The sequence below is a fragment of the Bradysia coprophila genome, unplaced genomic scaffold, assembly GCF_014529535.1.
Source record: "Bradysia coprophila strain Holo2 unplaced genomic scaffold, BU_Bcop_v1 contig_350, whole genome shotgun sequence".
NCBI lineage: Eukaryota > Metazoa > Arthropoda > Insecta > Diptera > Sciaridae > Bradysia > Bradysia coprophila.
This window is the reverse complement of record NW_023503608.1, coordinates 2,209,084-2,236,727: the sequence shown is the minus strand read 5'-3', so window position 1 is coordinate 2,236,727 and position 27,644 is coordinate 2,209,084. Positions and strand designations below refer to the sequence as shown.

At 34.4% G+C, this 27,644-nt stretch overlaps 2 protein-coding genes and 1 long non-coding RNA gene across 17 annotated transcripts in view; 2 read left to right on the top strand and 1 right to left on the bottom strand.

Annotated features, from left to right (window-relative positions):
• The first annotated feature begins 1,818 nt into the window (after positions 1 to 1,818).
• LOC119080058 (zinc transporter ZIP11) lies at positions 1,819 to 7,913 on the top strand. Of its 7 annotated transcripts, none has more exons than XM_037188270.1 (7): positions 1,819 to 2,043; positions 6,012 to 6,129; positions 6,218 to 6,452; positions 6,516 to 6,730; positions 6,791 to 6,966; positions 7,144 to 7,401; positions 7,479 to 7,913. In XM_037188270.1, exons 2-7 carry the CDS (start codon positions 6,022 to 6,024, stop codon positions 7,555 to 7,557), a joined length of 1,071 nt encoding a protein of 356 aa, XP_037044165.1. In that variant the 5' UTR covers positions 1,819 to 2,043; positions 6,012 to 6,021; the 3' UTR covers positions 7,558 to 7,913. The 7 variants fall into 7 exon arrangements, with proteins under 7 accessions (XP_037044165.1, XP_037044164.1, XP_037044161.1 ...); XM_037188269.1 differs by having other exon boundaries at positions 1,832 to 2,047; XM_037188271.1 differs by lacking the exon at positions 1,819 to 2,043 and adding an exon at positions 5,883 to 5,900.
• A 13,396-nt stretch (positions 7,914 to 21,309) lies between these two features.
• Positions 21,310 to 27,644, top strand: part of LOC119080125 — a 17,244-nt gene continuing 10,909 nt past the window's right edge. Inside the window, exon 1 of the long non-coding RNA XR_005088279.1 lies at positions 21,310 to 21,354. This is a non-coding gene — a long non-coding RNA (uncharacterized LOC119080125). The remainder of the gene's footprint in view (positions 21,355 to 27,644) is intronic.
• The window catches only part of LOC119079979 (rho guanine nucleotide exchange factor 28), a 27,689-nt gene continuing 24,519 nt past the window's right edge, over positions 24,475 to 27,644 (bottom strand). For all 9 annotated transcript variants that reach the window (XM_037188122.1, XM_037188125.1, XM_037188128.1 and 6 more), the window contains 7 exons: positions 26,988 to 27,367; positions 26,796 to 26,875; positions 26,166 to 26,728; positions 25,998 to 26,103; positions 25,724 to 25,835; positions 25,531 to 25,628; positions 24,475 to 25,321 (listed from right to left, as the gene is read on the bottom strand). In XM_037188122.1, coding sequence (XP_037044017.1) covers positions 25,069 to 25,321; positions 25,531 to 25,628; positions 25,724 to 25,835; positions 25,998 to 26,103; positions 26,166 to 26,728; positions 26,796 to 26,875; positions 26,988 to 27,367 — 1,592 coding nt within the window. In that variant the 3' untranslated portion in view covers positions 24,475 to 25,068. The remainder of the gene's footprint in view (positions 25,322 to 25,530; positions 25,629 to 25,723; positions 25,836 to 25,997; positions 26,104 to 26,165; positions 26,729 to 26,795; positions 26,876 to 26,987; positions 27,368 to 27,644) is intronic.

Here is a 27,644-nt window from a genome sequence, read left to right as displayed (position 1 = left end):
ACACGCAACTGTCAAGTTACGAATTCTAAGCGTTACGAACGCTACTAGAATGTACGTCCAGATTCACCGATGGATTATTGATGAAAAACTGTAAAATCTACAGTTGATCCTTTACAGTGACAGATTATTAAGAGCGCTCATCCCTTGGCAATTTTCTAGCCTACATTTTTGCGCAAAAATATTCGTGTTTTGATGATTTCTCTGAACAAAAATCTTTTTTTGAAAAAGAAAAACCAATAAAGTATGTAAAAATGTGTTACTTTTAAGGGAAAAATTGGTTTGTGGTAGCCTAAATTTGTGCGAAAAAAATTTATTTTCGATGATAACTTCGTATCCCCTTCCTTTCTGGAAAAAGTGTGACCATCGTTTTGTGTTAAGAAGTGTTGTCTTAAAAGTCATCATTCACGACGTGTATCTTCAATTTCAAAACATAACGCAAATTGGGACCTCCCCAAAGTATACAGCCTTGCCATTTACCGCACAGTTTTTGAAATTTGTTACATGAAGTCAGCGGTATTTTGTTCAACTGCCAGTAGAAAATATTTAATTTTTTGGCGGACTTATGACGTGAATTCCACATGTGGAATGAATAACATCGATTGGATTATAATCGCTGAAAAAGTTACTTCTTAATTCTTACACTGTATATACAAAAGAACCTTTATGCAATTCAGTGATGATATTTGTAACATCGACGCCTGTGTGCAATGTCGTATGAACGCATTTTATCGCACTAGTGCGATAAAGGATTTATAAGAGGTTTTATCGCACTAGTGCGATAAAAGTCACGTGTTACTGAAGACACACTAAGATTATCTTAGGCATTTATGCGATTTTCTTCATTGCATAAAACGTTATATGCAACACAAATCGTATGCTGGCTTCGCCTCGGATTGGCAATCTGACATCTAGTGCGATAATATACCTTCATATGATTCTTGTTACATAAATAACTATTAAGCTCTTTCAAAACCTGCACAGTAGATTTTAAATACTTTGGATTAGATTTGGACATCACAACACACCAGACTATTAATACGCTGTCCATCCATTTAAACAAAACTTGTTTGGGAACGTTGATGTATCTCCTATGAATATGTTCGTATGTGGAAGATTTTATTATTGCTAATTTGATAATTAAAAACGAATTAACACAAAGAATTCCTTTTACTGTATCAGACTGGTAGTACCAGTATATCATTTGTCACCTCGCTATAATATAATTGAAGAACTGAGCTGACCACCTTTTTATTAACATTTTTAGCCCCGTACGAAGTTCTGGGGGCAAAAACGATTGGTATGACGTTTGTAACACTTGGTGGAATTCGAAGCAGGTAAGGGCAATCATCAATAGCGCGGTGTGTAAATCGAGAGTTCACATTGAATTATTGAAGGATGGCCAGATGTTGGTTCGAAACTCAACCGCAACACAGATAATTCTTTTCATCAGTCTCGTTTTCGTGTGTTTATTGACCTCTTCTTCGCCTCGGATCAACAAAATTCACACGAAACCTCTACTTTTCACCTTTTTATCTCTTGTGATGTAAATAACTATTTCATTCTGTTGAAAATACGTATAGATTTTTCTAAAACCTTTCCTGGTTTCTAGACCATAACATGGAAAATATTGTGCGTGTCTGTCTCTGCCGGCGGGTTTTAGGTGTTTTGGCAAGAACATCGTTGATGTTCCAGCTGCAGAGCAGAGCAGCTGCCAAATGTATTATGAAAATGTTTTTTAGTGTTGAATGCGGCACTGGTATAAACACTGAAACTTCCCGCAATTACCGCTATACTGTCAATGGGCACCACATTCACTGATATCGTTCATTCATTTACAAACGTCACTGATTAATTTCGATTCGTCTTTGCTTGTGGTTTGCTGTAAACATTGTTCGTCGATATGAATATTCTGTGTAATTTTGACATAGCAAAATGATAGCAAATTAAATTCTTAATTTTTATCGTCAAAAGTTTTTTTTTCTGTTGTTGTCATTTAAAAGTGTACAGTTAATTGAACCGAAAAGTGTTAATATATAACTTTCGGTATGTAAGTATCCTATCCTATGAAATATACGTGTCTATCGTCTGTCAAACATATTCGTGTGTGATTTTTTGAAGAATGAAATTTCTAATTGTGATTTTTCGGTGATGTCCTCTTTAACTAATTAAACTTCTCTTTCCGATGATTATCAATCAATTTTAATTCACGCAGTTATGTTCATTGTTGCGTAATTTGTTTAATCTTTCGTGGGTAATAGTTCGAATCTGCATTGAATAAAAAGTGAGTTTTTGATTAAACGTTTGATTTTTTTTTTGTAATTGTGACCTCTCTTTTCAATCATGCTGGCATTGTATAAAGATGATGAGTGATGGTCAAGCCCATATATACAAGAGTCTAACACCGAAAGTCATTGTGCTGGTAACCTGTATTCTCTCATTTCTTCTTCTTTTTTTCATTCATTTGTTTGTTTTGTTAATTTCAATGAAATCGAATCAAAACAGAAACAACGACGAAGAAAACTTCAATAAAAAGCCGGATTTGAAGGTTATTTTTATCGATTAAGTCTGCCGATTCTTCTTTTTTTAAGTTGACTTTTTTTCAAATTTTTGATTCTTTGCTATTTGTTGAAACATTCAAATATTGACAAATGCAATGGCAATTTATGTGCTGGTATGTCTCTACATTTTGATTTAATCAGTGCCACTATCAGCGAATGTAAATGAATCGTGTTATGGATATAAACGTCGTAAACATATGCGATGATAGCTATACAACAGAGGAGAGACTTGTATTTGATAACAGAAACGCCACATTTAATATTTTTAATATTCGAAATAACAATTTACTTTAATCACGTCCACATCAATTGATGGATAAAGCTTACTAATAAAAAATTATGAAAATTAAAGAACTCCGTGATAAGATAAACGCGAATAGATTGATGTTTCTTAAGTTATACATTGTATAATATACAAGAACCGATTTTACCTACTCATTTTGAAGCGACGCCGGCTCGTAAATCGTAACAATGATTTTTAATTTTTATATTATAGCCAGAGGCACAGATTAAAAGACTTCGTATATTCGTCATTAGTCTCAGACGACATTTATTTTGAAAAGAACTAGGTTTTCACGTTGATATAAGTGTTTCTCGTCATCAAAATTGTAGATACAAAATCGATTTGTTTTGTTATACCCGGACACCAAAAGCTTTTCTTATCGGGACATTGGACATAGACACATTTTTAATGAGTTACGATTCGGATGCCATGTTAATATAATACCATTTCGATGAGGTCAGTCTCCATGGAAATCGACTTTGTCGGATTTATAATTTGTGTCTAGCAAACGTTTCATTTCAATCCATTTTCTGCTTTTGTTTTAAATTTTTGACAAGGTAGTCACTTTAACAGTGACTGCAAGTGATGTAACCAGAAAACGAAACCATTGAGTTTACGTTGATAAATGGATGTCGATTCAACCGTCTGGTCGTTTGTGTTACGTTTTTTATGACTCAGTTAAATATCGATAATGTTCAGTCCTGATCAGAGGCTAAAGCCCCCTTTCCCACCTACGTTATCCTAATCATCAATAGAATATTCCAAGCTATAACAACGTTGATTAAATAAAGTTTACTGATGCTGATGTTTCGTTGATTGATTATGTTTCTTCTTATCTTTTTGCTCTATGGTCCTTTTCTTGCATTTAAATGATTATTTTGTTATGCTTCTTCCTTTAATTTATTGAATTTATTTGTGTTATATCTTTGATTCTGATGTCATGTTAATATAACACAAATTCGATGAGGTCAGTCATGAAATGGCTGATATTGTCAGCATACACCTGCAGCAAAATTAACTAACGTCTCCATTGAAATCGACTTTGTCAGATTTAATTTGTGTCTAGTAAACGTTTCATTTCCATTCATTTTCTGTTTTCTTCTAAATTTTTGACAAGGTAATCATTTTAACAGTGACTGCAAGTGATGGAACCAGAAAACGACACCATTAAGTTTACATATACGTCGATTCAACTGTCTGATCGTTTATGTTACGTTTTTTATGACTCAGTTAAATATCATTAATGTTCAGGTCTTGTTATTATTATTCCGTTACAGTCTGACCTAACAACGTTTCTCACCCACGTTATCCTAATCCTTAATATAATATTCCAAGTTATAACAACGTTGATTAAATAAAGTTTACTGATATGCGACATTAGTTCCACTCGTATTTGATTTACACAAGATTAACAAACTTTGATGTTCACACTGATGAAGTTGTCATTCTAATCATTCTAACGACGTCATTCTACCGAGGGTTAACCGATTACTGAAAATTTTGTGACACGATTTGCATATTTTCTCGAGGCATTCACTGAACATTTACTGAATCGGTAACCCCTCGATGTTTACTGAATGACAAGAGTACAGTTTTATAAATGATCACTCACTGATGAGTTCTCACCGATGAAATGTTGAATTACAAAGTTACCTTTCAAAAACGGGAAGCTTGGCACAGGGAGTCAACCAATCTCTAACTTCTGTTTGTTATATATAGAGATTTCGATACAAAATATTTCACTTCATTTATTTGAATTTTGCTAGAAATCATCACTTCTTTGGATAACAGATGCCCAGCCAATTCTGAAACTTTTATTTATTATTACAAAACGAGTTCTTTAACTTCAGCAGTTGTAAGTTATAGGAGACATAACAAATATATTGTTCACCAAAGAAGATTCTGTCATCCACTGATAGGAAATTCAAAATTTGTCGATTCGAAAAAAAATTGTAATTGTCAGTGAATCTAATGTCTACAAAATCATTTAGTTAGGTAACATCTATTTTTGGAGTAATTCACTGATTGCAACGAAATTAAATACTGAAATATAGATGAAACTGGAGAACTCATTGCTCGGCACGTAGTATGTTTCTATTATTTACCGAGTTAACAATTTTTTTTCTTGCTTTCGTCATTCGCCAGCATTTTTAAACCTTTGTGGATAATATTTATCACTCAAAGTCTTTGAGTTTTAGGGCATGTAACGTTGGAATGAACGTTTGTAGTTTAGCGTTTCTTGATTGCGTCTCGTTAGATTTCCTTTTTTGTTCCACTTTACGTATAACAAAGACGCCTTAGCTGTGCAGCTCCATCTAAGCACTGTTTCCCTATAGCTTCCTTAGTAATAAATTATTTTAAATTACAAATCCTCGAGGTCTTGTTGACACTGATGATTTCTCAGTCCAACAGTTCATCGATACTTACGATTTCTTAATGAAGCCTTGAAGACCAAGCCCACACTGGCCATATGAAAAATCAAAATCGAATTTGCTATATTGTCGTAAAAGAACTTTTGGGCGCCCTTTCTTCATTTTAAGCGCACTCTCCTACATTTCACAGGAGCGACTTTCGGTCGCCAGTCCGGCCTGCTGAAGACATGTAATCATTTAGGATATCGTGACAGGTGTTATTTCTTTCCGTTAAAATACTTCGTTGTGCTTCGAGATCTTTTACTTCGTTTGTTAAACATACATTTTACTATGTAAAAGAATACTATTTGGAAGTCAACGCTTATTTTCCCACAAAAATTGAAATACAACTCACTTGCTATAGCTTATTTCATCCATTTCATCCATTAAAGTCAATTCTACTCGTCGAGACATGAATAACTTCAGTGAATTCCGTAAATTTGACAAAAGTCTCGGTTATGATAGACATAGAATCATCGAGTATTTCTCTTAAATTTCGAGGTATACTCTAGTAGCGTAGCAGAGATTACATTATTTATTTAAATGAATTATATTTGTTTAAATTAACCTGTCTTATCGCGACGTACGATTTAAATAAAATAAAGATGCTCTCAAGGCATACGACACTCGACACAGTGCCCCACAATAGTTAGCTGGGTTTCATTTTTGAATTAGGAAATTTTTTCTCAAGAAATTCGTTAACCCGTCACATCGTTAGAATTGACTAAATGATTACGAGATATTACTGTTTCGTTGTAGCAAATCGAAAATGATTCAGGGATATGGACCAGTAACACAGGCACTATTGGGTACGTTATTAACATGGGGACTAACGGCAGCCGGTTCTGCTATGGTGATATTCTTGCGAGGTAATCAGGTAATTTATCGTTCCGGAAGAAACACTTCCCACCAGCGTGTACATCCACAAAATTGCAGCCACTATTGCAAAATCAAATTATTTTCAGCGTAAATCTCTTGATATCGCCCTCGGATTTGCCGCCGGTGTAATGATTGCAGCATCATTTTGGTCGCTATTGGCACCGGCAATTGAATTAGCTGAAAGTTCCGGAACATATGGTGCTAAGGGAGAATACGCTTTCATACCCGTAGCTGGCGGTTTCTTATTGGGATCAATATTTGTATTCGGAACAGACAAAATCATTTCTTATTTGGGCATCAACAGTCCACATATGATGATTGGTTGGTACCTTGATAACATTTTTAAAGAAACCAAAGGAAAATCGAGTCAATTTTCTCCGCTAGCATTGACACATTCAAGCAAAGACAAGGTTGACATTGCTATTGACGACACCGAAAGTAATCTGGAATACCAGAAGCGTACTCAGTATTCTAGTGTGTCGAATGGTAACGGAGAGTCGACCACAATCGGAATGGACAGTTTTGCTGATTGCCTGAACGTTCAGCACGGAGTGTCCACGTCAAGAAGGAGAAGGAAGAATAGCGATAGCAAAGAACAGGTAAATTCGGCCGGAATGCATCCGAATAAGCAGCAGAAATTAATTGGTTTTGATTCAAAGGCCACATATTCAGCAAGTCAACAAGCTTTAAATCATCAAAACGCCCTTGCTCAGTGGAAACGAATTATTCTGCTAGTGATTGCCATCACAGTGCACAATATTCCCGAGGGTCTGGCAGTTGGGGTCAGTTTCGGTGCGATTGGAAACACTGAATCTGCGACGTTTGAGTCGGCAAGGTACGGAATAAATCTTTACATTGAAAGTAAGAACGACATTGATAGAGTTAGAGATTAAAATTACGTAAAATCCTTGAGTTTTTTTTTAAATATTTGACGACCACGTGTACCATTCAGTGTAACTTGTAACTCTTATCAGATGCTTCTTTTGTAACGAAATTTTGTTTAATTCCAAAGAAATCTGGCTATTGGCATTGGAATTCAAAATTTTCCAGAAGGACTAGCTGTTAGTCTGCCCTTGCATGCGGCCGGTTTCAGTATGCTGAAAAGTTTCTGGTATGGTCAATTATCGGGCATGGTCGAACCGGTATTCGGTGTTCTTGGTGCTGTGGCTGTAACGGTTGCTTCAATAATATTACCGTATGCATTATCGTTTGCTGCTGGTGCTATGATCTACATTGTTGCTGATGATATTTTACCGGAAGCTCATACCAGGTTTGATTATAATCTTAAAATGGTTTTGACTCTAGTGTTCCAGTCAATTGACTTGAATTTAATTTTTTGATTTTTAGTGGTAATGGACAGTTGGCGACATGGGGGACGATTGTCGGTTTTATCGTTATGATGTGTTTGGATGTTGGATTGGGCTAATTTTTGTCGACAAATGAATTTTATGCAATAAAAAGAAGCGGAAGTTTCAGCCACTTCAAACTTAATTTTTTTTTTTTACAAATTTTATTTTGAGTTTAACTTATAATATTCATAGGATTCATAGTTTTCGGTTTGCAAAATGAACTTAAAAAGCTGTTAATCGTATGGACTCTGAATAAAATTATAATTCTGCGTATTATAGTTCATATACTACGCAGTACCTAGTTCTGTAAATCTAATTGTATGTACGAGCGAATTCATTAGAATTAAACCAAAATTCTTATCAGAAATTACAGATTGTGATCTTAGTTTAGTGTTATGGACGGTTACAAACAGAGCACAAACAGATGAAGAAAGGAAACTATGAAACACAGACTTTATGTTCAGGTGATTCTATTAGTCATATACTCATGTTTTATGTGTATGATATGTATCGCCGCTGCCACTGTATAAATTGTATTTTAAATAAAAAATATTTTTTTTATAATAAATGGAAATCAAACATAAGCACAGCTGCACATTTTTATTTTTGCATGTATACAAGACGAGGAATATCTACCTATATCACACAATTATGGGACGACACCGAATATTATTCGGAATATTTGTTATTAAATTCTTAAAAAAAAACTCTTACATATTCTCAGAATTCCTAAAAATTCTTACATTTTACAGATTTAAAGAATTTTATAGATGTCTTAAAATTCTTAAAAGTTCATAAAATTTCTTAAAAAACCTTCAATATAAAAAAAATTTCTACAATTCTTTAAAATTTACTATCTTTAAAGTTCTTCTCTATGGCGATATGCAATGAAAGTATAGGTAGGTATGGTCTTATGTCAAAATTTGTATGGAGCGGAGGAAATAGCGATTTCATATAAGCAAACTCACCTTTCAATGAAAATCACTCTTATACCTGAGACACGAAAATGTTTGCTGGTTTTGCTGCAGTCGAGAATGATAACATTCGCAAAAACTCTAAATTAAATAGTCTTCAAAGTGAATCGGATCCCAACGGAATGGAGTGGTTACATGGGATACATTTGAAGAAGAATTTGAATCACTACAACAATTGGAAAGCTATAGTACCATGGAAAAAGATATGAATGACCGCTATGTTTCGATCAACAACAGAGGTAATGACTACGCAGTAACGTGTCGATGAACTAAACAAAATTCGGTCACTGTTCATCGTAGATGGCTGTGAATTCTATCCATATTTCATAGACTTGTCAACAGCTTTTAGAATTGTATTGATTCGAGAGGCATGTGCAACCATTGCATTTAGTTAATAATAAAGTTAAAAGTCAAAACCTTATATTATTTAGTCGTGGAAAAGCTATATCAGGGGCTCCTAATATTAATGGAACTAATCAATTAAAGTTTGTACGATCACATTCTCCAAGAATTAAGACTTGGTTTAGAATTAGATCAAATTTATCGCATCAGCTAGATCTTAGACGAATTATTCTAAGAGCTAGATCCATCGTTATACTAATCATACACTTGTAATCACAAGAAACGGATACAACTTACCCTCCCGTCAACGGTGAAAATCTTGAAAGGAAATTACGAACAGAATTACGACTTGAAATACGTAATATTTGATAGTGTAAGTTTTTCCCCATTAAATTTGTCGGCAAATTAGTACAAAGAATTTCATTTCATTTTATTTTATTTCATAAAAAAGAAATCTTCGGAGCTACATTCTAAATGTAGGATTCGATTTTGGCATGACGGGTTCTAGATGTTTGACATCGCTGTCTCCGTTAAGAAAAAGAAACCTTTTCCAGTACAAAGTTCATTTATTTTCTTCTGCTGTAGGTATATGTTGAGCTTCAAATTACTAAAGGAACAATATGACTTGTAACTCAATCATTGAATAAAATGAACTCAAAAACTTACATCTAGTAAGGTAAGCGAGGGTATAGCTGACCGTGCAGGTGTACCTGACATTATTTATCAGTTTTGGAAAATAATTACAAATGAAAATACGCAAACTAACGTTATAATTAATCTTTAGAGCCTAAAGTTTAATTTTTTCATGAAAATAATGCGATTATTATGTTTACTTATTTGATAAAACCATAAAATGAAACCGGTGCACCATCTCAGTACAAAGATGCACATTTCTTAAGAAAATCGTAAGATCGGTGTGGTCTAATTTAAGGTTTTTATTGACAAAAGAATTATTGACGGACAAAGTTTTGGTGTTTTGAGGTAGTAAATAGTTCAACAATTAATATTATTAACATAAATAGCGTCTAAAATTTAATATTTGATTAATTACATGGTGGTCAAAACATTGCATCAAAAATAGGCCATGTTTGTGTAGTTGACCGCACCAAATTCCGTACATTTTTCTTCATGTGACAAATTCACCTTCCATGTGCATTGTTGTGTACAAAATGATGTAATTAAAATTCGTTGATATTTTGTGTTTTTATGAGTTTTTATCATTGAAATTGGTTAATATCAGTGAATTAAGAGTGAAAATGTGTCGAATAATGCGAAATTATTGCGAAAAATGTGAAAAATGTCTTAATTTTGTAGCGGTCAACTACTGCAACAAGACTGGTCAGGTATAAAAACATCCGTTTTTTAGTGGTCAGCTACTGCATCAAAAACAGTGCTTCAGTAAAATCAGTTTTTTACAATAAAAATTAATTAATTGTCAATATTTCTGATATTCTACGGAATGGGAACAGATCAAATTAAATTCTGACGAAGGAAAAACTTAGCTTCATCGAAATCATCCTGAAATACTGATGACCAAATTAGAAAAATTGCTTAGCGTTTGAGCGTTGAGCGTTGAGCGTTTGAAAAGTGATGCGAAACTGATCAAGGACTTTCTCGACGAGAACAGGTTGTCCCTTAATGTAAAAAAGACTAAGTGTATGCACTTCCGACGCGCTGAACGCTTACTTGCAGATTCGGTGACCCTGGAAGACCAGGTCATTGAGAGAGTAAGTGTGTTTAAGTACCTGGGTGTCTTGCTGGACGACAAGTTGACTTGGAATTCCCAAGTTACGGAAATGTGTCGCAGGCTGTCGTCTGTCTGTGGTGTTTTGTGTAAGCTCAAAAGGCTGCTACCGAGGGCAGTGCTCATGAAGGTTTATTTTGCCCTTGCGCACCCTATAATTTGTTACCTGCCGGGAGCGTGGGGCACTGCGTGTAAGAAGTCTATCGAACAGCTACAAGTTCTGCAGAAGCGTTGTCTGAAGCATGTGAATAGACTTCCCTTGCGTCATCCGACTGTCGACCTGTTTCGGAGATACTGTCCGAGAGTCCTTAATGTAGACAGTATTGTTAAGTATAGCGTTTGCAGCTTTGTGTATAAGGCCATCGGTAAACAGTCCTTCTGTAACATACCCTTCCAAGGGGCCTCACATTGCTACAATACGAGAGGAAAGCACCTGCTCAGAGCATCGGCTACTAGGACGAAGAGCGGTGAAAGGGCGATTTCTGCTCTAGGGTGTAGACTGTACAATTCCTTACCGAATGAGGTTAAGTTTGCTCAGCCGAATTGCTTTCAAGCTCGCCTGAAGGGTTGGCTTCTAGAGAATCAATACTGATATTTCTGTGACATTTGACTGGGATAGTGTCGATGAGTTGATGGATCATCGGGGTTTTTTTTTTCATTGGATGCTGGATTTTTGGTACGTGAAGGATGCCTCTGCCTCCTGCTCCCCCACGGCAATGCCTCCTAGGCTTACTCCAGCTTGTCTCCCCATTCCTTTCTGATTTATTATCGTATTAAATTTTTCATTTAATTCTATATTTTTGATTTCCATGCTTTATTTCAAGTAAATTTTTTCCATCCTTATTTTTAGGCCAGCTATTGTAAATTGCAGGTCAAGTTTCATGCTATATTTCAAGGACAATATTTTTTTTTTATAATTTTAATTGGTTACTCCTTTAAAGTGTCTCACAGTGGAGAACCGCAATGCGATTTGTTATACTAATTTCATGATGTAGAAATGTTTGAATAAACTAAACTAGCCGGTCAGCTACTACCTCGCTTACCTTATTTGACATAATCCGATATGAAATCATTTGAAACGATCGTATTGTTATCGCGTTGTTGTTTAATCTTAAGGTGAAACTATTTCTCTGACTGGCCGGGTATAATAGTGTATATGAGTCCGATTCATTTAGACCTCGTCGACTTATCGCTTTCACATTATTGTTGATTTCTCTAGTTAGGTCTCGGTGTAGGTTCATTTCTCGTTAGGTGTCTGTGTAGGATCTTTTCTCGTTAGGTCTCTGTGTATTGTTTCTCTCGCTAGGATATCTTCTGTATCTTGTTAGGTCTTAGGAATTAGCAAATAATATGACACTGAAAAGTAGAATTTGTTTCATAATTTCCAATGATTTAGTCGCCATTTTGGATTGACTTGAAGAGTGTTGCGTTGGTTTATTAAAGAGGAACCCTTGATGAGGTAAGATCTTTCAGGCGAGGTAACTAACGATATATATGATGAATTACAAGCTGAATCAAGACTGTACACGTACACTCATTTCCTTGAAACGTATTTCATTTCTTCAAAAATTAAATACAATCGCTAAAACGAACTGGTTATTTTGCACCAGCTGGTCACATACAATTCCAAATGGGACCAGCTGGTGCAAAATAATGTATGCACACCAGTTTGATTTAGCGATTGTAAAATTAAATCAGAATTACATTTCAAAAGAGATGATTAGAAGAAATTACGTATTAGAAAGTGTATGGAGATATACTGATTACGGATATAAACGTATATGCTGGTATACTGATCACGTATAAAAACGTATATGGTGATATACTGAAATTTCATATACTGCCATATACGTATTTTGTATGGGCTTAAGTCGAAAAAAGGGTATGTATACCCTGCAGTATGTGTGAGGAAATTCTCATATATGTTTTAATACTTTTTCTGTCATTTTTTTTCGCTCGGGAGTGGCAGACACAAGAATAAATTTTCGACACACAAAGACTGTTGGAATACATGTTCTGAGCAAAAGACAATTCTAATAGACGAAGAACCGATCAGACGAAGAGGAAACAAAGGACGCTACAAGAATAGAAATAATGAAGATGAAGATTAAGCTTTGTAATTGAATGTAACCAAACGGATGCCTATAACTAAAACAGTAATAAAGGAGTTTATCTATACAGTCTGGTTCACTAAATTGGAATAAGAATTTTATTTAAGAATCTTCAAAGCAAAAACCATTATCTTTACTCTGCGATTTACAAGTCCCGCTTTTGCACTCATGTTGACCACCATCTCTAAGTGGCACATCTAACTCTCGGCGATCTATTCTGATGGCTAATGTACAAAGCAATCATGAGGCTATTCTCTGTCAGTATGTTTCAGACACTGTTTGGAAAGACGCAGGATTTTTGTCCATATTTATTGTTCCGTACCAATGTCTTGTTCGTTATTACACCGTAGTTGCCGCCTCGTGTTTGACTGCCATATACGTTTCCAATAGCTCGGTGTAGGTAATGGCAGTACCCGCTTCAATTTTTCTCTTTCGAATTCGACTAAACCAAAATATCGCGAAATCCATTCGACTTTCGTTTGAGCATCTTGGAATCATCCGAATTCGGTCCACTAGTAGATGAGATAAAGCTCCATGACGTTTGCTTTGAGAAAAGTCCTACACTATTCGAGCTATTTCAAAACATTCATCACGGGACAGGTCATGGAATTTGCCAAACCGATTTCAAAAATTTTGACTACGATGATCCTGTAATTATGCCCGATATTACTGCATTTAGTTCGATTCCAATCCGTTCAATTGAAAATTACTTTCATTTTTCAGTAAATGAACGATCCCGCCACCTCTGCCTTTTTATGCTGTTTTGCAGTCATAAACATAAACAAAATCATGAATGTGAATGTATGGGTGGTTTTTTTTTATTTTCTTCTTCTTTAAGATTACCACCATCATAGCACTATGTAAACACACAATGAAGTTCTCAGAATTTTAGTTTGAACATAACAAGTGATGAATAAGGGTTGACTAATCTTGTGTTTGTATTAGATCGCTTGGGTGAACCGATCGCACATTTAGTTACTATTTGTTAGTTTCGAGAACAACTCATCGTTTTATTCCTGCTCATTGCAATAAAATTGCTATAACTTTGGTGTGCAGTGTGTAGTGAAAACATGATTGACACTGACGATGAAGAATACCTCGAGGAAAGTTGCAGTGACGATTATGAGGACCACTACTTCGAGGATAGTGATAATTATTATGACGAATTAATTGAAAGTTTGCGCGACGAAGCGAGATTTTGGGCTGAAAAAGCGGATGAAAGTTTTCGTGATTTTCGATTTGCTTTAAAATTTGGCGATGGAGAATCGGTGAAAATATTCGACGATGCAGTAATTTATTTTCGAAAGTGTATGAAAGAGGCGAACGACACTGCGGCTGAGATAGCATTCGAGAGAAATAATGAAAATCGGCCGTTCCACATAATTGATTTACATCGTCTTTTCGTGACTGAGGCTATCGTAAAATTAACCGATCGTGTTAACGATGCTATAACAAACAGTGTGCAAGAGCTGATTGTGATTGTCGGTCGCGGATATCACAGTGTTGATGGGCCAAAACTCAAAACTGCGGTTGCGAATTTCGCATTCAACAACAATATCCGTTGTGGTTTAGACCCTTCAAATCCGGGTCGTATAGAGTTATGCCTCGAGGATGCATCTGAAATTCCATCGCAAGAAACTGAATCAGATGCATCGGTGTATTTATACAATCGTTCCAAGGAAGTGACACTATCAGAATATTTCTCTCAAACTCAACCAAAGAAACAACGACGGCAACCTTCGAAGAATAAAAAAAATACTACTCAACGAGCAACCGACCGTTCCGGCAAAGTATCGTCATCAGTAACTGTCACTGAAACTCAACAAAAAACTCATATTCCGCTGAACGTAAAGCTATCTCAGAAACAAAAGAAAAGAAAGTGCAACGATCGCTCAAACGCAACGACAACACTAAATACATCGCATTTTGAGCGAAAGGATCAGATTTTGAAGCTTGAAAACGGATCTGGGGACATACAACCGCATTTAAGACAATCGTCGAAGAATAGAAAGACTACCACCCGACATGCAAACAATCATCCAAACGAAATGGCGTCGCCAGCAGATCCGTTTCAGCTTAACCAAAAGGATACCGCTTGCATTTCGCAACATACAAATGGACAACCTTCGAAGAATTTAAAGCATAATGCCCAACGAACAATCGACCGACCAAACAAAATGCAGTCATCAGTAGATACGTTTCAAATCGAACGAAAGGATTCGAATCACATTCTGCTGAACGTAAATGAAACGGGAAAAAGTTTAAACGACTCTTCTCCTGTGTCAATATGTGCTTTTGTATTTGTTTTCCTCGGAACAATTTTAATTGCCAAACTTTGTGGGTTATAAAAGCGACGCAACGATTTATTTTTGTAATCGAATTTAAAAATAAAAATAATAAGACATCTACATCTCTCTTAACCTCCTTGTACCTTGTCTGCATTTGTCATAGCTCATCATTTCAATTTACTGAATGAAGCTTGTGCATGTTCAATAGAGTTACAAAAAAAATCGAAGCCAAAGTTTGCGCATAGCACCTACGCATTCTGATCACATCGTTGGAATTCCATAAATTTTCACTATACGTACGACTTCTAGTGGTCCATTATAGCGCCTATTCTACTACTTTACGTCGTTCATCATGTGAAGATTCTTCAGCGTCAAATGAAAATGAGAGAGACAAAGGAAACTGAAGGTGAAATCAAAAAAACAATTCACATTCTTGCTTTTGTGTTTCGTGAGCACTAAACGAGGTCAATTTTCATTTTTTAATTTTTTTCCTTTACAAAATAATTTTTGACGTTGCGCGCTCACTCGCGCCCTCGGATTTTGAAGTCAAACTACGGCCTTGAAGTAGATCATCCAATAGAACGAATAGAACTCAATTAGGCTAAAACTTCGTATAGAACCGTATAGAAGGTAATTGACGCTCCCTTCTTCATTGACAATTATGAAATTCCTTTAACCAACGCACTTCAAGCAAAAGTGCTTCGAGTGACAGCTGTCAAATATAGTATTATTTTGTAAGAAAAATGTTTCCCAATTTTTTATAGTGCGAAAATTTGATTCAATGTTAACATTTCACCGGCGACGATGTCATCTGTTAACTACAGTGACAAAAGCAATCAATTTATGTTTTACTTACGAAGCACGTGCAATTTAATCAGATAAAAAGTAGCACAAACCAGACCTTATCCCAAATGACACACAATTAAATGACCTTAAATGATCAATAATTATTCAAGAAAAATAAAAAACCACTCCACTCCAGACATTCAATCAAAAAACCTCGGTTTGAATTTGCAACAAACAGAGAAACAGTTACGTTATATTATACGGAACAAAATGAATATAAATAAATCGACGCGCACTGCATCTAAATAAATAAATTTATAATCAATGAACTGATAATCTCATTACCACATCAGCGCACACTACAATCTTATCAGGTAAACAAAAACTAAATTAATATTGACACAAGATATTAAGATAACAAATTTGATAAACGCCGTTCAGTTTTAATTAAACACTCCATCCATCGATGGACGTATTCATCATTATATTTACACAGTTTCGTTCCGATCGTGTTACGGTGGTGAAAAGTTAAGAGTTTCCCTCTTATTTTGAATATACAGTGAACTAATAAGATAATTTAATTAAATCAACATTCATTACACACACCTGTTGTGACGTCATGAACATTATTTACTTAACTTCTTGCTTATTGAAACGTTCTGACAAATAAAATGTTCATCATCATAGTGGTCATGCTAGTCATAGTTTGTGCATTGGTACAGTACACCTTTATCTATACTACTAGACTCTCATCATTCACCTTAAAATTTATACCGGAAAGTTCTCGTCGGTTGAGTTGGCGATTCACGTCTGTTATCGTTAGTTTAAACAAAACTAAGAGATCAGCTTTTTACTAATGTGGGCTTACCTTGTTAAATTTCTGATTCATATTTCCTATCATCTTTAGGAATCGGCTCATAAAAATCCCATCTCCCCACAGTCCTAATAGTAACGACATTTCATTCTCATCCTGTAAATCCGCAAAAGGAATCATCTTACAACAATTGTCGTTTTTTCAGGCATTTGCATACAGACGATCAAAATCAAATGTGCAAAGGAACGCTACAACTATCAGCCTAACACCTAGCGACCGTATGACCTAAAATATTTGGTCTACCTTCATCCGAGTCGATTAATTTCACTTTTCATTATATATCAGCAGAACCACCACCTTACAAACCGGATGATTTGCCCAGCTATTCGTTACCCATTTTTACAATTGCAAATGCTGATTCGTTGCACGGTCGATATGTGAATGCTGAAGACAAGGAATCACCACCAACGTATGAAGAAGCGATAGTTATTGGCCCGAATTTGAATGTTGTGTCACGACGCGAATGATAATGAACTGAAACAGTGTGTAACAAAGGAGCAAAAATAGTGATAAAATTTTAATAAATTATAATTGACATATTTATGACGAATAATGACGCGCAGAAATAAAAACAGACAATTTTATGTGTGAATAGATATAACGGTCTTTCTACAAAGCGTTTATTCATGATCAAGTGTTTGCACCATTACTATCTGTTCAATTTGGTTTGATAAATACAATTTGATAAAAATCAGTAAACACATATTCTCACTCACTTGCTTAGTACGGTCGGCATATATAACAATTCTTTCCCGAAAAAAGTGGGTAGATCAATGCTAAAAATATTGTCCGTTCTACAATCCGTTCTCATGTTCAAGCTTTGTGTTCACCACCTTTATAATTATTTTCTCACCACTTGCAAAGAGAACCAACTCCCAACCATCACCTCTCGAGGATAACACTTTTTCACCAATAACTGCAAAATCTATATAAATAAAAAAAACAGCCGACTAAACAAAAATTAATTAACAAAAATCAACAAGCAAAATAGGATAGAGTTTTTAGTTTTGTTTGAATCGGAAAAAAATAAAAGAACTTCTTACAGTTCGTTCGTCAACGGAAGCGTAAAATAAACCGTAATATTTTACTCTGCCGTGGTTTGTCTACAAAAATCGCAACATATACACCGGCAAATCGAATTCTACCGAATATTTGTGCAGATCAAGTAATGACTCTGTTCCGAAATAATTCAAATTGTCTATGTGAAGGGAATAAGAGACGGACGGATAAACGATGAAAATGCCATGTCGCTCGAAAAAATCCTTAGATTGTTGTTTTTTGTGTTGCCGACGCATTTTCCACAGGTAAAAATACAGATTATTATTAGGTACGATTGGCAACTCGACTGGACTACACAAGAAAGTGTTTTTGGCAGAATATCAGAAACTAGACAGAAATAAATGGAAGACAAAATTCACATTTTCGTCAATAACTCCATTTTGGAGTTTCATACTCCACTAAAAGTAGTTCTAGGCCAAGACCTTTCGAATGATGAATCATAGGCTTTAGTTCCGTTGGGGGCATTTTTTACATGCTAACCCTACTATGCCCTTTCACTGTAAACAAAACAAATTTTTACGTGAATCATGAATCAACCGGTTTCTTCGTTCAGTATCATTGTCACAGCTTTCGAAACATTTACAAGAATCAATAGTATGAATAAGACCCATGAAATAGTAAAAACTTAAGAATTTTTTTTAAAGAAAACATTTTCTTACTTCAATTTACTATTTGCCAGTCGGCAAATGTTGTTTGGGGATTAAAACTCTGTATGGTTCAAGTAGATTTTTATTTAGGCCTTAAACAAGTTTCTTTTTTTTTTCAATTCAATGGTACATATTTCATCAATATTGGATAAATAGTATCAAGTGGTTTCAAATGGTTGGTTTTTTTTGTTGTTGTTTGTTGTCTTTTTTTCTAGAAGCAAAACTTGCACAATATTTTGTCATAATTTCATAAAAATATTAACGATTTTTTTGTATTTTCTTTTCATTTTTTTTTCTCATTTTTAAATTGATTTTAATAAGTTAAAGGTAAAGATTAAAGAGCAATAACATTTAAAATATTTAACAAGTTTTGTGTATAAGTAATAATACTATCCATTTCTCTCATTTTTTTTTCTTCTTCTTTTTTTAAATCTTTTGTATATAGAAACAATAACACGATTCACTGTTGTTTTATGAAATCCAAGTTTAGACATTTTATGATAAATTTTTTTCTTAGTTTTCTTGTATTTCATTTCATTTAAAATATTTTTATCTTTTGAAGGAATGTTTTTCATTTTTATAATATTTTCATAATATTTCACTTGTTACAGTAATTTTCATCCTAAATTTGTCTTTAAATTTTCTTTTTAATTTCAATTTCAATGAGTAATAATTTTATTCTACGATTGTTTAAGTCTTTTCGTAAGAGCAAGAAGAGTTCATCATCTTATTAATATATATAATACGCTAATTTGTGTAATTTAAAATTTAAATTTCGTTTGAAGGAAAAGTGGGAAAAATAGAGTTATCTTGGAAGAAATTTTAATTACATTTTTAGTGAGTTCAGCAAATCTAGGTATTTGAATGTAGACAGATTGCGTACCACGATGGTCGATACAAATCGTTAGTCCCAGCTAAATTTATTTATTTTTATTTCGGTTCCACAATCACCGCAAAATTCATTAATTCATTAATTTTGTAGAGAACAGCTTTTTCAACGAAATATTGTTATGTACATCTTACATATCTGATCTGATTTGAGAAACTTTTACTTCATTTGTTAAACCTTACATTTTGCTTTATAAAAGAAACTAGTCAGAGCGCATCGCTTTTTTCTGCGTTGCGGTCGATAATAGATGTTTATTGATTAGCTGTTTGGCGACGACGTTCTGACATGGATCAAATAACTAGTCCATAAAAAATCGTTCCGTCTATCTGTATAGACGAGAATGTACCATTTCAACTGTGTACCAACGCCATGCAAATTCCTTTGGCACACACCGTACCTGACCACCTACAACAACATAGTAAAAGAGATAGCTATAAAAAGCGATGCAGACTCTGCTACAGACTCTGAGTACTAAACAGTGTGTGCTTAAAACATTTTATTTGGCGATACGAATTTAATCAAAATTTCTTTTCGTTTTGGTACTTGAAATAAATGAGTCAACTGATTAGAATGACCAAACAACACGTATTTACGTCATGAATTTTTCTTTTGTCGAATATCAAATCATTAAAGAATGTACAAAGCCTGGGGACGGTATTGTATCGTGAAATGGACACCATTTTGTAATAACCAAGTTTCTAACATTTAAAAAATGTCTTTTAAACATGGTTATAGCAAAATGCTGCTGAAATGGTCAACACAAAAGCACGTGTCATTTCAACTACTGATAGCTTGAGTACTATGAATTTACCAAATTGTGATGACAATATCTGCAAAATAATTTACTGCACTTGAGATACATTCGAATCTTTCCATTCTGCGACTCATTTTAATTGAAGCCATCAATGACGATAAACTGGCGGAATAAATGCGAACTATCTGTTCAGTTTTCAAATGATGAAGGAATGTTGGGAAGATTGAATAGAGATAAGAAAGTAGAAAATGGAAGAAGAATTTGGTGAGTAAAGTTCGTGTAGTTAAGGGCAACGGAATGTTGTTGCGTTATAAATGTTGCCAATGAAAAGTGTTTAGTTTGGAAATATTCCATCGCTAATAAATTGGACGTTAAGAATTTTCTATTATGTTGCTTTTTTAGTTGTCTAAGTTGTAATTGCATTATGTCCAATATAATTTTGTGTTTGTAACATCTTTTTTAGTCTATGACAAAAACATTTAAAAACAATTTTTTTTATCTTCAATTTTTTTTAGAACATTTATGATTTACGACCCTTAATACACGTAGAATTAATATATTCCTAAAAGACAAACATTATTTGCTAAATATAATTCCTAAATTTAAAAGATTTTTCTTCTTCACTTTCTTTGCTTTTCTGTTTTGCTGTCATTTTCATTTATTATTTTTGATTTGGAAAAAAGTCGTCCATTTAATGTCAATTGTTCAATAAAAAATAGTTTTCATAAATTATTGCATTTCGATATTTTAATAGTTTCGACATAACGATAAATATAAATTTTATTTCATTCGCTAAACATAAAATAGGAGATTTTAGTCAATTTCATAATCGCAATTAAAAATATTTTAAAAAGTTTCCATTTGTTTTTTTCATTTTTTTTCATTTAAAGTGTAATATTAATTAACAGCTAGGTAAATATATTTATCAATTTATTGTTATATTGTCAAGAAATATTTTTTTAGTTTTATTTTTTATCACAGTGACGTTACTTTCCACATTGAAATTTAATTTCGAAATTGTCCAATATTTTTAAAGTACGCAGCTGGTGGAAACTGTGACGGAAATGTAGAACAAGAGACTTCCTTTTAAAAAATAGTAACCCGTATTTGTCTCCATTTTTATATCCACACTGTTTGAGTGACAGGTGTCAAACAAACAAAAGAAAAATGGAACACGATAGTGTTATGATGAAAGAGAAGCAAATACTTTGAGAAGTACCCCAATGCAAGTTATAATAACTAGTCTTCGGTTTTCTCGCTCTGATCATAACGTAATATAGTAATAAAGTAAATAAATTAAAATTTTGCACTTAAAATCGTCACACTCAAAATAACTATGTCCAAACAATCACTTCGGAACAAGCTGTGAGTAAAGAACTTCACTCGAGTTCGCTATAGCCAAAATGGTTTAAAAGACTACATTAGAAACTTAGCGACAAATGTTAACAAAAGAATTATTTTGTTTAAAATTGTCGCCTCACTTTCCATATGCAGATTACGAAAGAAGAGTACCTGTTCCTGTACCAACACTTGACTAAGTGAATTAATCTATTACGTAAGTTACTATTACTCGCGAAGGCAAGTGGAAATTACAGCAAATCTGATCAGTAATCACATTGGAATGCTGCGGGTAAAGTAAATTTTGGTACAACGAAACATGAACGGTTATATCAAGGATCTTTGATAAAGAAGATATGGTGGAATTTGGTTGATTTTTGTAATCGTACCTGCTATCCACTCATTTGTCTGTAGATTTACTTTACAGATCAAAGTATCATCAAGTTAAGTTACTACAAATAAATGAATGAGTAAGTAGCAAAAGTGTTTTTGGACGATATCTCAGTTTGGCTATTTAGGACAAAAACTAGAACATGCAAATGACATGAATCAATGGTAGATCATTGTCTGAACGGAAACTTTAGCAGACGATTTTGTAGTTCTGATCCTTTTTATATTTAAACAATAGAATATTAATGGCAAATAATTGGATGCTAAGGCTAAAGTCTGTCTCAAAACATGATATATGAATGTAATTAACTGAATTTATTTGAGAACAGTCCACGTTATTCACAAGAATGATTTAACTCAAAACTAGGTTACTCTGGAAATAAATAAATATTTTTTTGCCAGATATGACTTTACCTGAAAAAGATCTTTGCAAAAATGAAAATCACCTGGGTAAGAAATGTATTTCCTTCTAATCAGAAGGCTAAAATAAGAATTACCAAATAACTTTTCGGTAATTTTTAGTAACTTAAAATTCCTAAAAGTAGGCCCTGTTCTGGATCGTCCTTACTCTATGAACTGAAAGTAAGCTGGCTGCATGAACTAAGAATTTTCGTTAAATTTTGTTCAATGTAGAAAATGACGTCACTGCAAATTTAATTTTTTCTTTTTTTATTATTTTCTTAGAGAAAAATATTCATTCTGGTGGTGCTTAGGTTAATTTTTCTGTTTTTTTCTTCTTTAATTTTTAAATAGTTTAACTTTTTTCATTTAGTTTTTTTTTAAATATAGTTTGAAAGCAACAATGATCCAGTGTTTTTTAATTAATTAATAATTGAAATTTATTTTTGTTTTTATTTAGTTGTGTTTAGTCGTTATTATTGCACCTAAAAAGTAAAATGCTCATAGCGATAGAAAAATATTTTCATTTTTTTTAAACTCTTTCTTTTTTTTAGCAATTTTTATGTTTTCACAATTGATTTGACACACGTATCTCATATTTTATTGTTGCTTTTTTATCTTCATCTATAGTTCATTTAGTTAATCTGGTGGATGTCTTATTGTGGTTTTCTCTTTTAAAAGTGAAAAAAGATTTTTTTTTATTTGTTTAATTTTTATAGCAAGGATTTCAATGTTACAATATCCGTTTGCTGGGAAAAGTGAAAGAGTTGGAATACTGAAAAATATATTTTTATTATTTATTAATATGAATATATTGGGTGTCACATTTTTGATGATATAATATAGTTATGTATCGTCTTTTATTCACTACATCCTAAAATATCTTATAAACTTTGAAGGAACACTTAACGTTTAATTTGTTTTTATTCTGTTTATAAATATTTAATTCACTCATCAGTGTTTGTGTAATATTTTTCTTATTTTTTTTACAAACAACTACTACATGGAAAAACAGTGTCGAACTGAAATTGATTTCGTTGAACTTTCTGCTGATATTCTCTGTAAAGGGGATCCAATGGAAATTACAAGCTTACAAATGTAAAATCTGACACTTCTTAGCTTCAAGAACTTCTTTCAATCGAAACTAACTTAAGAAAGATGATTTTTCACCGAAAATTATTTGAAATAGAGAGTTTGACAGCCTCAGTCCACTGCAACTACGAAAACTTAGTGTTACAGACGGTAAGCATATGACCAGTATTATTATCGGGTCTGTTACTTCCATCGATTAAAGTATTTTTAATTTGTTGATTTCAAATCTTGTACTTCAATTTCTTAAACATGCATTTTACAATATAAATGACCATATTACCCAGAGCTTGTCATTGTTTTGACGTCGTTATCGATAACAGATGAATAGCAGACGTCGACAAGTTGGTAACACTGAAGACTGAATCAGTGCTATTGCAGAATAATAGAGCACGAAACATGTCATCAGATTTGACCTGATCTGAAACCTGGAATTTTTCAGGTTAGATTTAGATTTCTTTTCAGCATACCTGACCAGAACCCGGAAAACACAGATGAGGACTATTTTTGGGAGTACTTTTCCAATATTTCCTTAAACTGTCCCACATTTTATCGAATTTTCCGAAAAATATTTTTTGGAAAATTTAAGGAAAATATTGTAAAATCTGGGAAAATTCAAGAAAATAATGAAAAATATTTCCCCTAAAACAGTTCCTGAGTTTAGGTCTGATATACTGAATCAGGTTCAGGTCACAAAAAAAAGTTCAGATCAAATTAAAGTTGAGGTCACACACGTTCATGTCAAAATCATGTCCAGATCTCAATTAGATTCGGATTAATCTGAATTAAAACAGATATTAACCTGTTACGAGCATTAGCGTCAAAGATAGCTACTACTCGGTTGTAGACGCGTGCAACAAAACACCATTTTGCGCCACCAAACTCTAAAATTGACAAAATTTGTGTTGAAATCAGGCCGGTCATACCGTGAAAACGGCCGAGCCGATGAACAAAAACTGACCGTCTGCAATTTTGATGTTGTCTTATCTGTGAAAATGTGGCAATAATGCAAAAGCAGAAAATTGTTTAAAATCAGGTTTTCCACAAAATTCTGATATGCAACACTATAGGATTCGTGGGCTTCTAACTGTCGAGTCCAGTGATCATAACTCACGATATTTTGTTGCAACGAGTTGAAACTCTATAGCTTCACATCGCTACGATAAAAACGGTCAATATGAACTCCGAACATTGATCTTCCAAAAATATACCGAACACACCGAAAATGTAAAGCAGATATGCCAATCTTGATAGTTACTTGAAGCACACAACACTTATTTATTGCCATCATAATTGACCGAAACTTCGTATGAAATTCGAAAAAAAATAATTGGCGGAATGCTGGACTCAGTATGGAAAATTCAGCAATTAAATCAATTTCAGTTCAGTGTGAGAGAGCAATGCCTCCAATATAAATGCAGTTTTCTTCTAATAGTTTTCATCGTTGTCGAAATTCAGTTTCAGTTTCTTTTTACTTTCAACTTTTGAGACGAAAATGTGTGTATGGATTCGTGAAATGCTAAACAGTTGATCCATTTTCTTTGAGTGTCCTCAAGAGTCACTAGTCTAGTTGTGTTTATTTACGAAAAATAAAAACGCAAACTTGATAGACTTTCATGTAACTTTGTAAACTAAACGACAGAAGTTTAATTGAAATAGAAATAATAAAAACGCGAAAAATGCGAGATTGCTTTACAATACTACCAACAAACAAACAAACAAAAAGAAAAGGAAAATTCTAAACAAATTTGTACAATTAATTATGATTACGAAGTACGATGCGATAAATGCATAAATCGAAAATTAACTTTTAATTCTCTCCGCTCTCAATTTCGTTACCCACCAGTGTGTAGTCAAATTGCGCAAGCGTCACCACTTTAAATCTCCACTTCAACCGGTAAATATCAAAAGTAAATTTCTTCTTGATTCTCATTGCTTTTATCATCTTTGCTACGTGGTGCCGCTTGCGGTAAATTAAGATTTGCTGGTGGTGTCAATGGTTTTGTTACTGTTGATGTTGTCGATGTGCCATACACTGAAATGCTTCGTTGTTGCGACTGACCAGAATTGTGTGGTAACGTTTGCTGTTGGTGTTGTATGGAACCGTCGCTGCTGCGTAAACGAAATCGTTCCGGTATTTTCGGGTAGGTGTTAGTTCTGTTGATTAAAAAGCGACAATGATTGAGACTGTCCACTGTCAACGTAACTATAAACAGCCTTTGTAACAGACACCGCGGCCGCAAAATCAAATCATGTAAAATCATGTAAATCATTGGTTTAAAAGCTCAAATCTCGTTTGACTCGACACAACTGTTCGCAGCAAGTGCATCGCCTATATCGAGAATTAACTAAAGAAAGCGATTTACCTTATGGCTGGGTTTCCTGTATGAGTTGGGTTCAATTGTTGAATGACAGCCGGACTACTACCGGTTCGTGTATGGTTTGGCGTTATGTTTTGGTGGTTCTGAAAGATACATTAAGCAATGTGTTAGTAATCATCTGGTACAGACGTCTATTCCATTCGCATCAGCAACGGATATAGAGGGGGTGCAAACTCACTTTTTTATCGGCTAGTTTTAGTGGTAACATTTGAATTACTCCACCACTAGAAGCGACTGGTGATGGAAGTGTATTACTACTATTGCTGGTTGCAGTCTTTTCAGACTTTGTGCTGCAATTAAAAAAGACACAAAACGACGTGAAGATGCAAGACACAATGTGGTGTTTGTTATATGATTAAAATGACTTGGTGGGGGTTGTTATGATATTGTTAGATATTTGTGACCTTCACCTCCAATCTACTCATTTCCGAATGACAGTCTAGTGAATTTACCTTGATAGTGATGAGAGTTTCAAAGGTAATTGTTGCTTAACACTAGCTGGATTTAATTTTGGTGCATTTGTTGCGCTTAGCAAATTTGCTGGTGGAGTTTTGGACACTAAAATACAAAAACGAAAGTTACATCCGAATCCTCAGCCCAATCCACAAATCAACACTCACTGGTCGATCGGTATTTATCCTTTCGACGATCACTTGTACCTGTACCATCGGTAGTAGTGATATGATGATCATCACTACCGGCATGCAAGATGTCATCACTTGTAATTCCAGTCGGAATCGGTACGTTTGGTGACAGTATAACACCCTGACTGGTCAATCTCTCCATTGTTCTAAACAGTTGTTCGCGTTGCTGTTTGATGTCTTCCTGTTCAGCTCGAATTTGTCTCTGCAAAGCCTCTTGTTTCATTCGGCGCTCATCCAATTCCTTTTCTTGCGATTCTTTCTGCTTCAACCAAACGGTTTTCTCTTCTTGCAATTTGTCTTGCAAATTTCGAAGCTCCTCCAATTGATCATTGTGGCGGTACAATGTTTTCGGATTTTCACGGGTCGCATTGACCTGTACTTGTAAACTTGAAATGGTTGTCATTTGTTGGTTAATTATGCAGAGTAGTGTGTGCAAGTGATGAGACACTTGCAGCGCTTCGTAGTTGAGATCTTGACTTAGTCGAGTGTGATTGCTTTGTGCAGATAGTATAGTGTCAGTCTCAGAAGAATATGAATCCCTGTTACGAGAAACGAAACGCGTTAATTAGTTTTATTTTGTGAGTCCCCTGCTGACGAGTAGCTCACCTTTTCTCTTGATTGTCTTTGTGGATACTTATAGTATTATTTATTGTTGAAATTACAGCGTCCCGCCACGGTGGGTTAGCCTATAAAGAAGGTGAATTGATTATTCACTGGTCCGAACATACCATCAATCAGACTGCCGATCAGGTAGATCGTAAAATTTTAGACTAAATAAATACAAATTGAGACACCCACCTTGCCCTTTTTCTCATCAAATCCACCGAACGTTTCAGCTCGCGTTGGTAGCTTTGGCGACTGATAAGCCTCACTTTGTCGTTCACCAATTGAACTGAACGACCGCACCGGCAGATCAAAGCCCGTTGCTGATTTGTATAAATTCGACGCTAATTGACTGATTTCTTGTATGGTAAGATAGACTCGTTTCAATATTTCGACAGTATCACAGTCGTCGGTAATCAATTCCTTGTACGTTCCGAAACTAGATAAAAATGCTTCAATGCTTTCTGGTTCCATAACTGTATCGGCACCACTCGATTCGATTAGAAGACGGGCCTGTAGCGCAATTTTCTCTTCCAATATAATCGCTTGTTCGAAGTCTTTTTGTCGCATTTTATCTAAAGGGAGAAGTTCAAGATGAAAACAAGTCTTGGAAAGTTAACAAATTAAACATTTTAGCGGAATTTGCACCAGAAAATTCGCTTAAGAAACGTTTATCAATGAGTGGACAGCTAAGAACATACGAAGAAGTAGAAATTAGTTTTTTTTAATGTTAATAGTTAAACTAGGAGGGTAATAAGGTGGATTCAGAGTATCGGATTTTAGGTCACTCGAATTTAGATCTACCCTGAGAGCAAACAGACAGAAAGAGCAAATTAAGAACCATTTAAATCA